The sequence below is a fragment of the Balaenoptera borealis genome, assembly GCF_965194805.1.
Source record: "Balaenoptera borealis genome assembly, chromosome: 4".
NCBI lineage: Eukaryota > Metazoa > Chordata > Mammalia > Artiodactyla > Balaenopteridae > Balaenoptera > Balaenoptera borealis.
The window spans coordinates 18,475,589-18,491,897 of NC_138861.1; the positions used below are offsets into that span (position 1 = coordinate 18,475,589).

The window sequence follows — 16,309 nt, forward strand, 5'->3', positions numbered from 1 at the left end:
AACAATCTTCCTTAAAGTCCTTTGGTGTGTATGAAGGGGAGATTTATTTGCATTTCACTCCTAACCTGCCTAGGTTGCCCTCTGGAGTCTTAACTGTATTAAGAACCTTTTTGAGACTAATCACTGTGAGAGAGTCTTAGGCTCTCTTTCTCTGGAGGTCTCTGAGGCTATACAAATTAAAACTCAAGGTCACCTAGTTTGGCAAATGTCCTCAGGGTAAGAGTTGGCTTCAGTGCTCTACTTGCCACTCTGGGCCCCTCCTTAACTTAGCCTGTGTACTCCTCTCTTTCTAAATCATGGAAGCAGTCGTGAATATGTTTTGCTTCTATTTTATCTAGAATTTTGGTTGTTTGCAGAGAATGAGTCAGTACAGGCACCAGTATGTCATAATGCCATTCCAAATGCGTGCTCCTCATAAACTCAGGAGTATTATTTTTACTTTTATTTTAAAATAATATCGTCACATCATGAATAAAAATCAAATCATATACAAGTATCTAAAATAAATGGTAAAATTGTCCTCCTTGACCTCTCCTTGGTTCCATTCCCAGAAATAATTCATTTTAATAGTAACTGGGTTTTTTCAGTTTGAGGTGTGTGGGGTTTTTTTGTATTTACCATTACAAATTTAATATAAGGACTTATACTGTAATTTGTCAATTTTTGACAATACCTGTTAATAACTCTGCACTATGAAATAAGAGATCTGCCATATTTCACTGCCTCCTACCTTTCACCTCTTGATTTTATTATTTTATTAATGATATTAAGATTTCTAATATTTATATTGTTGTACTATAATTAAATCTCCTGCAATGTGTATAGTTTGATTTCAAATCAACAATATGAAAACAGCATTTAGAATATCATGATGATTCCCCAGTGAACCAACTAGTGCAGCCAAACACATAGAGAAGTAAATAAAATGCTGTGGTCACAAAACCCCAGACTCTTGAAGAATGTCCCAAGCATGAACTAAAAATGCCTTCTTTATTAATTTGTTTCCACTTTTCTCTACTTCACCCAGAAATGCTGAGTTTCTATTCTTCTCTATATTTATGTCACCTTTCTCTTATTTCCTTTTTTTTTTTTTTTTTGCTAGAGCATCTTCACATATGGGGTTGTGAAGGTACTAAACTTTCCAAGCTCTTGCATGTCAGAAAATTATTTTCTTGATTCATTTAATTGAAATTTTGGGTAGAGGCAGAATTCTTTATCCAAAATTATTTCCTCTTAGAAATCTTAGAAAATATTATCCCACCATTTCCTAGTTCTGAAATGTCTCTAATGCTGCTGAGAAAGTGTTGATATCAGTATGTTTCTCATCCCATTGTAGGTGACCCAGTTACTTTTCTCTGTGGAAGCTTCAAGGGTATTTTCTTTATTTCTAGTCTTCTGAAAATGCAAAAGAATGTGAGAAGAATACATGTCTTTGAAAATGTGTCCTCTATGGTATTTTGTTGAGCTCTTCTAACTGAAGACATGTGTTTTTTCTGTTCAAGATAACTTACTGTTTTTTACATCAAATACTCCCAACTACCATCCTAGCATTCTGCTCCTGGAATGCCTAATAATCAGATGTTTGGCTTGTGTCTAGCCTCCATTAATATTTTCAATCTCTTTGTCTTTTTATATTCAACTAATGCTTATATCATAGTTTTAAAAAAAGTTATTTCATTGGGACCTTGTAAAAAGAAAGGAGATGTATATATATGCTCTGTCTTTCACATGAAACCAGAAGTCTGGATTTTCAAATATTTTTATGTAAAACTTTTATGTAACATGTTGAAAATTAAACTACACGCCCACCTTCAAGATTGCAGCATATCCATATATATAAAATGTAAATACATAGGAGGTAAATTTTGTAATATTTTTATTTGATGTGAAAATTATAAAATTAATTCCATTATTTTAAAAGTTTGAGATCAATAATTTGAATTTTTCACTAGATACATATCATACACCCACATGTTTGAAGGGTATTCTCATTTATAGAAGGGATTCAAAAACCAAAGAATTCTATGTGACTAAACTATTTCGCTTCTTGGGTTAGCTGAGTCCCAACCAATCCTTTTAAATGCAAGTGTTTCTTGAGGGGAAAAAAAGACAATGCTATCAAAAAATCTACGAACAATAAATGCTGGAGAGGGTGTGGAGAAAAGGGAACCCTCCTACACTTTTGGTGGGAATGTAAACTGGTACAGCCACTATGGAGAACAGTATGGAGGTTCCTTAAACAACTAAACATAGAGCTACCATATGATCCAGGAATCCCACTACTGGGCATACATCCAGAGAAAACCATAATCCAAAAAGATACATGCACCCCAATGTTTACTGCACCTCTATTCACAACAGCCAAGACATGGAAGCAACCTAAATGTCCATCGACAGAGGAATGGATAAAGAAGATGTTGTACATACATACAATGGAATATTACTCAGCCAATAAAAGAGTGAAATAAGGCCATTTGCAGCAACATGGATGGACCTAGAGATTATCATACTAAGTGAAGTCAGACAGAGAAAGACAAATATCATATGATATTGCTTATATGTGGAATCTAAAAAAAGGCTATAAATGAACTTATCTACAAAGCAGAAATAGAGTTACAGATGTAAAAAATAAACTTATGGTTACCAGAGGGTATGCGGGGTGGGGGGGGGGGGAGGGACAAATTGGAAGATTGGGATTGACACATACACACTACTATATATAAAATAGATAACTAATAAGAACCTACTGTACAGCACAGGGAACTCTACTCAATACTCTGTAATGGCCTATACGGGAAAAGAATCTAAAAAAGAGTGGATATACCTACATGTATAACAGACTCACTTTGCTGTACACCTGAAACTAACACAACATTGTAAATCAACTATACCCCAATAAAAATTATAATAAATAAATAAATAAATAATAAAAATGAATTTCCAGATGCAGTGAGAGACAAAGATAAAAGAGGAAAGTGTAAGTTACGTAAAAACAATTGGTAGGCAACTCATCTTCTTTTAGAACAGATCTCTATCATCTTTTTTCACTACAAACATAAAGTGTAACTTATACATGTGCATTCCTATGGGTACCTTCAGAAATTTGCATTGTTTTTTCCTAGTAGCTACTATATTACAAGAGAAATAACTACAAATCCATTCTAAATATTCCTAAGCTAAAAAGCTTTATATTAGTAATAAATTACTTATGACATACTTCACAATGGAGCCAAAGGTGTGTATGACAATGATTCACTTGAGAAACACAACACAACCCTAAAATTCCTCAAGATGAATAAATAATCTACTAAAACAACACATTTATTTAACAATTATGAGGATCTCTTAAATGTCAAGACACTGCTAGATGATTCTAAACTGTCTTTTGAACTTATAGCTACAAAGTCTCATAGAACCTGATGCTAACTTTGACTCCATCTCTCAGATTCAGTCAATTAATGTCTCAGAAAAAAAATAAGTCCCTTCCTTAATGACTCTCATCAAATTAATCTAATTCCTATGATTTCCTAGACATTCACAGCTGTATTAACTTAACTAGCACTGCATTTGTACTTTATTTACATGAGTTCTTCCTAATCTTGTACCATTTACTTCACCATTGAAAACACTGTAAATGAACTCTTGGCATTGTGTACCTAGTAGAATTTTAGTTCAGCAATTCTGCTTCTTGGTTGACTGGCTACATTTTAAGACCTGGTTAATGATCCTGTTTTGGTCATTTGTTACTAATAATATCTTATAATAACAGTCCAATTTCTATAAAAATTTATTTTAACAATACCTGTACACATAAGTCTAACCTTTTATCTTTAAATTTTACTTTGATCTTTTAATAAGTTTAATCTGAATAAAATAGTTAAGTATACAGTTTTAAATTTCACATGCTTTACTTATTTCAATTTATTCAATATTAGTTATTTATAAAAAATGGAAATTGAGGTAGCAAAATTCTTATCAACACAATTTAAAATACAGATTAACAGGGATAAAAAAATGTCACTGAAAAGTCTTAAGTCTCAAGATAGATTCAAACTGAAAAGGGAAAATATTTGCACTTATGAGGAAACTGAGTTGAACCTAAAGTAAACAAACCTTCCACTTCATATACAACACAAGTTGAGTTTGTCTATATGGCCTAATGAACGCTCTCTGACCCTTAAGGAGATGTTCCACATAATATTTTTCTCACAGAGAAATGCTAGACTTCTGCTTAGCTTCAAGAATTTCATTGAACTTTAAAAATATGGAAGTATAATACTAGCTGAAGATATTATGGCAGGCTACCAGGTACCTCTCTCAGGTCCTAATATAATGTTTACGTTATTCAGTCTCCTCCATGATTCCTAGATTACAAATACATTTGGTCATAGAAAAGCCTTCTTACCATATCTGATACTTTAGTAGTTCTTTCTGTTCTTGACGAGAAAGCAGCATATCGGTTAGCCAAGTTAGGTAGTTCATCAGAAATTCCACGGACCTGTGAATTCCAAAAAAATATTTTGAAAGAAGAAGTATATCATTTATTTTATTTTTATCAATACAAAGGTTATGATTAATACATTTGCAATAAGCTTATTAATATGGCTCTGTCACTAAATAGAGATATACATATATTTACTTTAAAAAACTTTTAAATGGAATATAGTAAAAGACATTAAATCAATGAGATATTAAAATGGGAAAAGGGTTGATTACATGAACCTCTATGAAAGTAAGATGGATCTGTATACATTATTTAAACATATTAAGGGCAAGTTATCAGCTATACTTTAATATCAAATTCAGAACCAATTCTTGTCCTGATTCATAACTAGCAGGTTGTAATATCAAAAATATATAAGATATTTGGTCAATTATACAGTATTATTTGTTAATAACTAATTATTAATACATGAAATAGAAATATATTAACAATAACTATTTAAATTGATTATATGGCAATCCTGGATTAATAAATTTTCTAAGCAAAATGATCCACACTCTCTTAAACATCATAATTCCTTATATGCAGTGAAGATGCAAATTAATAGGCTAGAGGAAGCTGATAATCTAAAAATTTAATGAGCAATTATTAATCCTTGTGATATTATATTCCTTCTGATTTATTATACAATTTAGCCATTTGTATTCATTTAATAATTTAAACCATATAACCAGTAGTAACATTCTTTGTATATACAAGAAGCATGAGGATTTATTTTCCCATTTTTATACACTTCACTGTTTTTATTTCAGAATTTGATATTCATATTTAATACTTCAGGATTTAACACCTAGAAGAATAGCTAGGTATTTCTTTCTTTGTTCTTTTTTTTCAGGAACATTGATCTACTAAAAAATTCATCTCTCACATACTGTATCTTTGAAACTATATGCTTCACTACCCTAAATGCTGAAGTTGGTGCTTCTCTTTTCCTCATGTTTTATTCCTACATAGCCACTCAGAAGAAAATAGGTAGATTCTACCACTTTCACAAACAGAAAAATCACGGTTTCACATCATGTAGAAATGTGAGATCCTTCAAATATAGAGCATCTGAACCATCATTATTACTTCATGTGATTTTTAAATTTATTGAAGCTGAAAAATAATTTACTTTCATAATAATTTTATTATTATCATGTATGTGGTATTAGAAATTATGAAATAAGTTCAAAAGCGTTTTGCAATTTTTACTGTTTAGAATAGAAATTAACAAGCTCAAGAAATGACTTTGGCTTTAGAGGGAATGAGTAGTTTGCAGAAGACCACATTTTTTCCAAATAAATCCATATAAAATATAACAAAATAAAATCCAGATATTTTATTTGTTATAAATATGATTTATTTGTTATAAATCCAGACAAAATACAACAAAATTCTATTTTTAAAGTCTTCATAGGGCTATGAATGCTTCCAACTCTATGAACTGCCAGTACAGACAAGGGGGGCTAAGATTCTGAAGAGGATAGAACCTCTGAAAGTTTAGCGATCAATCTGCAGATGCTTTTTTCCTGTAACATTTGCTGATAAACAGGCAACAGAGAAAGAATCTGGGTTTAGACCTGGCAGAGGGTTGCCATTAAGGAGCTGGAAAATAAGCTTGTTGTGGTCTTGTTGGGCCACATAACAAAATTGCAGATTTGAGGAGCCTCAAAATACATGATCTGTTTCCCTATCAAGATGTTTGCAAAGGGGTGAGGAGCAAGGTGACACTAAAACTCTAAGTTAAAACTCTGAAACACAGAGTCATTAAAGATTACACAGTTCAGAACACGGGGGTGGGGATGGTTAAACATGCCAGGCTCACAGTTGAAATTCCCAGAGAACAATACTTTATAAAAATGAACAAAAACGAGGTAAACTAAGTCCTAGAAAAAGTGTAATAGCCACAGCCGTGATTAAATTAAGGTGATCTCCTTTGACTTCTACCTGCTTTGCAGAAAAAAGTATGAAATCTCTCTAGCAGAAGATAACACCATTAAAGTCTCTATTATATATAATATCTAGCACTCTATTAAAAATTATGGGGCATGCCAAAAGACAGACATGCATGATCAAATATCAAGAGAAAAAATCACAGAAAATAACAACAGACCCATAGGTGATCCAGATATTGGAGTTAGCAGACAGAACTTTAAAATAACTATGATTAATTTGTTCAAGAAAACATAGGGGGAAAATTTTTGAAAAAAAATGCTTGAAATCATGGAGACTTCCTCCTGAAAAGTGAAATCATAAGAAATAATTAAATAGCCACTCTAGAACTGAAAAACAGAATGAATATCTGAAATTAAGAACTCAGTAGAATGATTTAATAGCATTTGAAACAGTTGAAAAAAAAATTTTGTGAATTCAAAGATAGCTCTGTAGAAAATACCTAACTGAAGCACAAAGAGAAAAAGGAGACATAATACAGAGGGCTTATAAGACATGCTGGGGGTATGCGGCATAGGTGTGACATATATATTTATTAGCGTCCCAGAAAGACAAGCAGGAAAGAATGTAACAGAAGAAATATATGAACATATAATAGTCAAGAACTGTTTAAAATTGATGAAAGACATCAATCCAGAGATTCAAAGGCTCTGCAAACCTCAAGCAAGTAAACATACCATATCACCCAGCAATCCTACTCCTAGGCATATACCCAGAGAAAACCATAATTTGAAAATATACATGCACCCCAATCCAATGTTCACTGCAGCACTATTTACAATAGCCAGGACATGGAAGCAACCTAAATGTCTATCAACAGAGGAATGGATAAAGAAGGTGTGGTACATATACACAATGGAATATTACTCAGCCATAAAAAGGAACAAAATTGTGCCATTTGCAGGGACATGGATGCACCTAGAGACTGTCATACGGAGTGAAGTAAGTCAGAAGGAGAAAAATAAATATTGTATAATATCACTTATATGTGGAATCTAGAAAAATGGTAAACATGAACTTATTTGCAAAGCAGAAATAGAGACATGGACGTAGAGAACAAACATATGGACACCAAGCAGGGAAAGGGGGGGGGGTGAATTAGGACATTGGGATTGACATATATACACTACTATGTATAAAATAGATAACTGAGAACATACTGTATAGCACAGGGAACTCTACTCAATGCTCTATGATGACCTAAATGGGAAGGAAATCGAAAAAAGAGGGGATATATGTATACGTATAGCTGATTCACTTTGCTGTAAAGCAGAAACTAACACAACATTGTAAAGCAATGTTGAATGAATAAAAATTAATTAAAAAAAAGAAAACCACACTCTTGACACATAAACTACAAAGACCAAATAATAATAATAATAATAATAGCTTTCAAAAGAGAAACAATAAGTATGACAACTTACTTCTCAATAGAAATCACATAAGGCCTAAAGCAATGGAATAACATGTTTAAAGTGCTGAAAGAAAATAACTACCAACATAGAAATCTTTGTCCCCAAAATAAAAAATGACATAGGGAGTTTTTCAGGCAGAGGAAAAATGATTCCACATGGAAATGCAGAAAGAAATGAAGCACAACAGAAAGGTTAAATGTGTGAGGAAATATTGACTATACGAAACAATAATATTCAGAGTTTAAATATAAGGAAACTTAAAATATATGACAATAATTAAACAAAAATAGGAGATAGCAAAACAGAGCTAAAATGTTCTAAGTTAGCATTATTGGGAAAGTGGTAAAAGTAATCCTTTTAATTGGACTGCAAAAAGTAAAGGATGTATATTGTAATTTTTATGGTAACTACTAAAAGAATAGTAAAACAATGCATAAGAAAAATGTAATAGAGGTAGATGAAATGGAAAAATATAAAATATTTGATTAATTCAAAAAAGAAGGTGAGGTAAGAAAAAATGCTAAAACAAGTGGGCTGATAGAATATATGAAATAATATGGTTCATATACGCACAAATATATCAGTAATCACATTAACTATAAATGGATTAATACCACTGTTAAACACAAAGTTTATCAGACTGGATTTTTAAAACTCATATGTTTTTAGGGTGTATCTTTCACTCTTGATTATAGTTTCTCAAATTTTATATAAACTACTAGTGTCTGAGTTATACTTATGTAGTTTTTAATTGTCAATAATAATAACAAGACTTACTGAGTCCTTTCCATGTGCCAGAAGCTATTTAAATTATTTTACATGTACTGATTCATTCAGTATTCATAATAATGTTTTGAGGTATGTTCTATTATGATCTCTACATTACTAAGGCATAAAGAGTTCAAATAAATTTCACAAGGTCAGTGACAAAGCAAGAAAATATTCTCACAAACTCTGCCACCAGAGATCTTGCTCATAATCACTGTGCTATACTGTCTCAATATCTGCAATAGAGAATAAAGACTATTTATAATGAGGGCTTTTTAAAATTTTTTCTTGAAACATAATTTTAATAATTTGTTTTATCTAAATATAATGTTACTCAGAATAATGAACTTCTAGTACATTTTAAAAATATACAAGTATTCTAAAAACTACTAACATTCATTATGCATTTAAAATATACTTATATCAACACTTAGAAATGGTTAAGATGGTAAATTTAACATTGTGTTTTCTACCACATGATAGACAGATAGATAGATATCACACTATAAAAGTTAAAGAAAAAACATATGTCAAAGGTTAATGACAGAAAAAAAATACTCAAAATTAAAATCTAGCAATTTAGAAAATCTAGCAATCTAGAAAAACAAAAATGTTTTAGAGTGTGTATGGACATGTTAAACTTGTTCTTATGTTTGCATCTCAATAATAAACTGGTGAATTTAACAGAAAACAAATTAAATTGACAGAAACCAGAGTGCTATTTTGGGGAGGCTATCATATGTAATTCTCGGGCCTCTGGGAGTAAAAAATATTTTTAAAAAAATGTCTACAAGTTAAGGATATATAGATGTAAGAACTATGAAGAGTCTGAGATTTTTATCTACCTCAAGCTAACAAGTTAACCTGCCACAGTTTCTCTGATGCTGGCAAAAGACATGAGATTCCTGATACAGAAACAAAGGACCTTATTCCTCATAAAATAATACAGAGCATGAGCGTCAGCATGCTTGCTTCTGTCCTCCTTGCCCTCAAATCCTAATGAAGGCAAGGCAGATGGAGCAAAATGGATACTTGTACAAAGCAATGGGCTTTGTTTCAGAAGAAAACCTGTGAGCTTAGGGAACCCGAATCTTTCATAATCAGCAGTAAGCATGCCTGCCCTCTGCTTGAGAGGCAGACACTATCTCTATCTTCCAAAGCTATTTGCTATACAATCATCCTTGAAAAGACAGTCATAAACAAAGATGGGCAGAAACACAAAACAACCCCAGAGAATTCTCTCTTAATAAGGAAGAAGAATAAAAAATAGACTTTAACATAGAAAACAAACTTCTTTAGGAATGTTTACCTAGGAAACAAATCTCTGGAAAAAATAAGTTTCAATAAAAATTAGAAACCTGAAAAAAATTAATGTCCAAAAATATAAAAATTAATCCCATAAATACAAAGTCGACATATAATGAAACATAAAAGAGTTAATGTGTCAGTAATTCAGGAAATCAAATGTCAAATTAGTTACATAACAATTCCTACCTTAAAATTGTTAATCATACTTTTTTCTAGTCTCTTTTGTTTTCATTGTTGTTGCCATCTGTTCTCATCTTAAAATTGTACTGTGTATCTTAAAACAATACTAAACCAAAATATAGTAATTAATTCCATTAAACAGAAATCTGAGGATATGCAAAATACAGTGACATCAAAGAGTCAGGGACAGTGGGGTGGAAGCAGGGAGAAAATGTGATCAATGAAAGATTTCCAAGGAGGGTGACATATGAACAATATATGGAGAATGAATAGGGCCTGGAACCTACCAAAAAAGATACCCTGCATCCAAAGACAAAGAAGAAGCCACAACGAGATGGCAGGAGGGATGCAATCACAATAAAATCAAATCCCATACTCACTGGGTTGACAACTCACAAAACGGAAAACAATTATACCACAGAAGTTCTCCCATGGGAGTGAAAGGCCTGAGCCCCATGTCAGGTTTCCCAGCCTTGGGGTCCAGCAATGGGAAGAGGAGTCCCCAGAGAATCTGGCTTGGCAGAAAAATGGGATTTGACTGTGGGACTTCCACACGACTGGGGGAAACAGAAACTCCACTCTTGGAGAGCACACAAAAAGTCCTGTGTTCACCAGTACCCAGGGGAAAAAAGCAGTGACCCCATGAGACTAGGCCAGACCTACCTGCTAGTATTGGAGGGTCTCCTGCAGAGGTGGGCGGGGGGGGGGCTGTGGCTCACTGCGGGGACAAAGACACTGGCAGCAGCAGTTCTGGGAAGTACTCTTTGGTGTGAGCACTCCCGGAGGGCAAAATCAGCCCCACCAAACAGTCTGTAGGCTCAAGTGCTGAGTTGCCACAGGCTAAACAACCAAAAGAGAGGGAACACAGCACCACCCATCAGACAAGCAGATTAAATTTTTACTGAGCATGGCCCTGCCCACCAGAGGGACAAGATCCAGATCTACCCAAAACCAGTCCCTCCCATCAGGAAGTCTGCACAAGCCCGTTAGATAGCCTCATCCATCAGAGGGCAGACAGCAAGAAGACTACAATCATGCAGCCTACGGAATGGAAACCACAATGACAGAAAGTTAGACAAAATGAAATGGCAGAGGAATATGTCCCAGATGAAATAACAAGATAAAACCCAAGAAAAACAAGTAAGTGAATTAGAGATAGGAAATCTTCCAGAAAAAAGAATTAAAAATAATGATAGTGGAGATGATCCAGGATCTTGGAAAAAGAATGGAGGCAAGGATCAAGAAGATGCAAGAAATGTTTAACAAAGACCTAGAAGAACTAAAGAACAAACAAATAGAGATGAACAATACAATAACTGAAATGAAAAATACACTACAAGGAATAAATAGCAGAATAACTGAGGCAGAAGAACAGACAAGTGACCTGGAAGATAAAGTGGTGGAAATCACTGTCACAGAACAGAATAAAGAAAAAAGTATGAAAAGAAATGAAAACAGTCTAAGAGACCTCTGGGACAAGATTAAATGCACCAACATTAGCATTATAAGGGTCCCAGAAGGAGAAGAGAGAAAGGACCTGAGAAAATATTTGAAGAGATAATAGCTGAAAAACTTCCCTAACATGGGAAAGGAAACAGTCACCCAAGTCCAGGAAGTGCAGAGAGTCCCAGGCAGGATTAACCCAAGGAGGAACATGCTAAGATACACAGTAATCAAATTAACAAAAGTTAAAGACAAAGAGAAAATATTAAAAGCAGCAAGGGAAAAATGACAACAGACAAGGGAACTCCCATAAGGTTTCAGCTAATTTCTCAGCAGAAACTCTGCAGGTCAGAAGAGAGTGGCATGATATATTTAAAGTGATGAAAGGGAAGAACCTACAACCAAGAATACTCTACCAAGCAAAGCTCTCATTCAGCTTTGATGGTGAAATCAAGAGCTTTACAGACAAGCAAAAGTTAAGAGAATTCAGAACCACCAGACCAGCTTTGCAACAAATACTAAAGGAACTCCTCTAGGTGGGGAAGAGACCAGCAACTTAAAACAAACTTGTACATATATAGACTGCTATACCAAAACCACATGGGAACAGCAAACCCAAAAACTATAATAGACACAGACACACACGAAAAGAAAAAGGAACCCAAACACAGCACTAAAGATGGCCATCAAACCACAAGAAAAGAGAACAAAAGAAGAAGGGAAGAAAAAAGACCTACAAAAACAAACCCAAAATAATTAAGAAAATTGCAATAGGAACATACATATCAATAATTACCTTAAATGTAAATGGATTAAATGCTTCAACTAAAAGACAAAGACGGGCTGAATGGATACAAAAAAAAAAAGACCCATATATATGCTGTCTACAAGAGACCCACTACAGACCTAGGGACACATACATACTGAAAGTGAGGGGATGGAAGAAGATATTCTGGTATTCCATACAAATGGAAATCAAAAGAAAGCTAAAGTAGCAATACTCATATCAGACAAAAAAGACTTTAAAATAAAGACTGTTATAAGAGACAAAGAAGGACATTACATAATGATCAAGGGATCAATCCAAGAAGAAGATATAAAAATTGTAAATATATATGCACCCAACATAGAAGCATCTCAATATACAAGGCAAATACTAACAGCCATAAAGGGAGAAATCAACAGTAACACAATAACAGTGGGGGATTTTAACACCCCACTTTCATCAATGGACAGATCACACAGACAGAAAATCAATAAGGAAACACATGCCTTAAATAACACATTAGACCAGATGGACTTAATTGATATTTATAGAGCATTGCTTCCAAAAACAGCAGAATACACATGCTTCTCATGTGCACATGGAACATTCTCCAGGACTGACCACATGCTGGGTCACAAAGGCAGCCTCAGTAAATTTAAGAAAATTGAAATCATATCAAGCATCTTTTCTGACCACAACACTATGAGATTAGAATTAACTATGAGAAAAAAACCATAAGTAACATGAATATGTGGAGGCTAAACAATATGATACTAAATAACAAATGGATCACTGAAGAAATCAAAGAGAAAATTAAAACTACCTAGAGACAAATGAAAATGAAATGAAAACACAATGAAATGAAAATGAAAATGAAATGAAAACACAATGATCCAAAACCTATGGGATGCAGCAAAAGCAGTTTTAAGAGGGAAGTTTATAGCAATACAATCTTACCTCAGGAAACAAGAAAAATCTCAAATAACCTAACCTTACACCTAAAGCAGCTAGAGAAATAAGAAGAAACAAAACCTAAAGTTAGTAGAACAAAAGAAATCATAAAGATGAGAGAAGAAATGAATGAAATAGAGACAAAGAAAGCAATAACAAATATCAATGAAACTAAAACGTGGTTCTTTGAAAAGATAAACAAAATTGATAAACCTTTAGCCAGACTCAACAAGAAAAAAGGGAGAAGACTCAAATCAACAAAATTAGAAAAGGGAGAAGTAACAACTGACACCAGAGAAATACAAAGGCTCATAAGAGACTACGACAAGCAACCATATGCCAATAAAATGGACAACCTGGAAGAAATGGACAAATTATTAGGAAGGTACAATCTCCCAAGGCTGAACCAGGAAGAAACAGAAAATATGAACAGACCAACCACAAGCACTGGAATTGAAACTGTGATTTAAAAACTCCAAACTGACAAAAGTCCAGGAACTAATGGCTTCACAGGCGAATTCTATCAAACATTTAGAGAAGCGCTAACACCTGTCCTTCTCAAACTCTTCCAAAATATAGCAGAGGGAGGAACACTCCCAAACTCATTCTGTGAGGCCACCATCACTGTGATACGAAAACCAAAGATACCACAGAAAAAGAAAATTATAGGCCAATATCACTGATGAACTTAGATGCAAAAATTCTCAACAAAATACTAGCAATCCAAATCCAACAATACATTAAAAGGGTCATACACCATGATCAAGTGGCATTTATTCCATGGGTGCAAGGATTTTTCAATATCCTCAAATAAATCAGTGTGATACAGCACATCAACAAATTGAAGAATAAAAGCCATATGATCATCTCAATAGATGCAGAAAAAGCTTTTGACAAAATTCAGCACCCATTTATGATAAAAAAAAAAAAACTCTCCATAAAGTGGGCATAGAGGGAACATACCTCAACATAATAAAGGCCATATATGACAAACCTACAGCTAACATCATACTCAACAGTGAAAAGCTGAAAGCATTTCCTCTAAGATCAGGAACAAGATTAAGGATGTTCACTCTTGTCACTTTTATTCAACATAGTTCTGGAAGTCCTAGCTATGGCAATCAGAGAAGAAAAAGAAATAAAAGGAATCCAAATTGGACAAGAAGAAGTTAAACCGTCACTGTTTGCAGATGACATGATACTATACATAGAAAATCCTAAAGACGCTACCAGAAAACTACTAGAGCTCATCAGTGAATTTGGTAACGTTGCAGGTTACAAAAGTAATACACAGAAATCTGTTGTAGTTCTATATACTAACAACAAAAGATCAGAAAGGGAAATTCAAAAAACAATCCCATTTGCCATCACATCAAAAGGAATAAAATACCTAGGAAAAAACCTACCTAAGGAGGCAAAAGACCTGTCCTCCAAAAACTATAAGATGCTGATGACAGAAATCAAAAATGACACAAACTGATACAATGATATACCATGTTCTTGGACTGGAAGAATCAATATTGTCAAAATGACTATACAACCCAAGGTAATCTACAGATTCAATGCAACCCCTATCAAATTACCAATGTCATTCTTCACAGAACTAGAACAAAAAAATCTTAAAATTTGTATGGAGACACAAAAGACCCCAAATAGCCAAAGCAATCTTGAGAAAGAAAAATGGAGCTGGAAGAATCAGGCTCCCTGATTTTAGACTATACTACAAAGATATAGTCACCAAAACAGTATGGTACTGACACAAAAATAGAAATATAGATCAATGGAACAGGATAGAAAGCCCAGAAATAAACCCATGCACCTATGGTCAACTAATCTATGACAAAGGAGGTAAGACTTTACAATGGTGGAAAGAAAGTCTCTTCAATAAATGGTGCTGGGAAAACTGGACAGCTACATTTAAAAAAATGAAATTAGAACATTCTTTAACACCATACACAAAAATAAGCTCAAAATGGAGTAAAGACCTAAATGTGAGACCAGATACTATAAAACTCGTAGAGGAAAACACAGGCAAAACACTCTCTGACATAAATTGCAGCATTATCTTTTTCAATCCAACTCCCAGAGTAATGGAAATAAAAACAAAAATTAAATAATGGGACCTAATAAAACTCAAAAGCTTTTGCACAGCAAAGGAAACCATAAACAAAATGAAAAGACAACCCACAGAATGGGAGAAAATATTTGCCAGAGATGTGACTGACAAGGTATTAGTCTCCAAAATTTACAAACAGCTCATGAGGCTTAACATCATAAGAACAAATGACCCAATCAAAAAATGGGCAGAAGACCTAAATAGACATTTCTCCAAAGAAGACATACAGATGGCCAAGAGGCACATGAAATGATGTTCAACATCGCTAATTATTAGAGAAATGCAAATCAAAACTACAATGAGATATCACCTCACACCAGTCAGAATGGCTATCATCAAAAAATCCACGAACAATAAATGCTGGAGAGGGTGTAGAAAGAAGGGAACCCTCCTACACTGTTGGTGGGAATGTAAATTGGTACAGCCACTATGGAGAACAGTATGGAGGTTCCTTAAACAACTAAACATAGAACTACCATATGATCCTGCAATCCCACTCCTGGGGAAGCAATGTACACACTGCTTTATTTAAAATGGATAACCAGCAAGGTCCTACTGTATAGCACAGGGAACTCTACTCAATACTGTGTAACAACCTAAGTGGAAAAAGAATTTGAAAAAGAACAGATACATGTATATGTATAACTGAATCACTTTGCTGTACATCTGAAACTAACACAATATTGTTAAGCAACTATATTCCAATGTAAAATAAAAAATTTTAAAAAAGAATGAATAGGAAATTTCTAGGAGAACTACATATATATTCTGCCCCATATCATGAGAGAGATTTTAGCAAATCTTTGAGGATGACAAATTGTTAATGGAGGCTGAAAGGGCAGTGAGGAAATTTTTGGAGACTGAAAAAGGGGGCTCCGTATTAATTAATAATGTAATGTTTTAAAAAATGTTACACACAGTGC

The 16,309-nt window shown here is 33.7% G+C and overlaps 1 protein-coding gene across 7 annotated transcripts in view; it reads right to left on the reverse strand.

The window, feature by feature from the left end:
• Window positions 1–16,309, reverse strand: part of STPG2 (sperm tail PG-rich repeat containing 2) — a gene marked incomplete at its 5' end in the record, with an annotated part of 597,317 nt that overhangs the window by 452,464 nt on the left and 128,544 nt on the right. For all 7 annotated transcript variants that reach the window (XR_014244545.1, XM_082391716.1, XM_082391715.1 and 4 more), the window contains one exon: window positions 4,406–4,498. Coding sequence is in view for 6 of the 7 variants with exons in the window: in XM_082391716.1 (XP_082247842.1) it covers window positions 4,406–4,498 (93 nt within the window). The remainder of the gene's footprint in view (window positions 1–4,405; window positions 4,499–16,309) is intronic.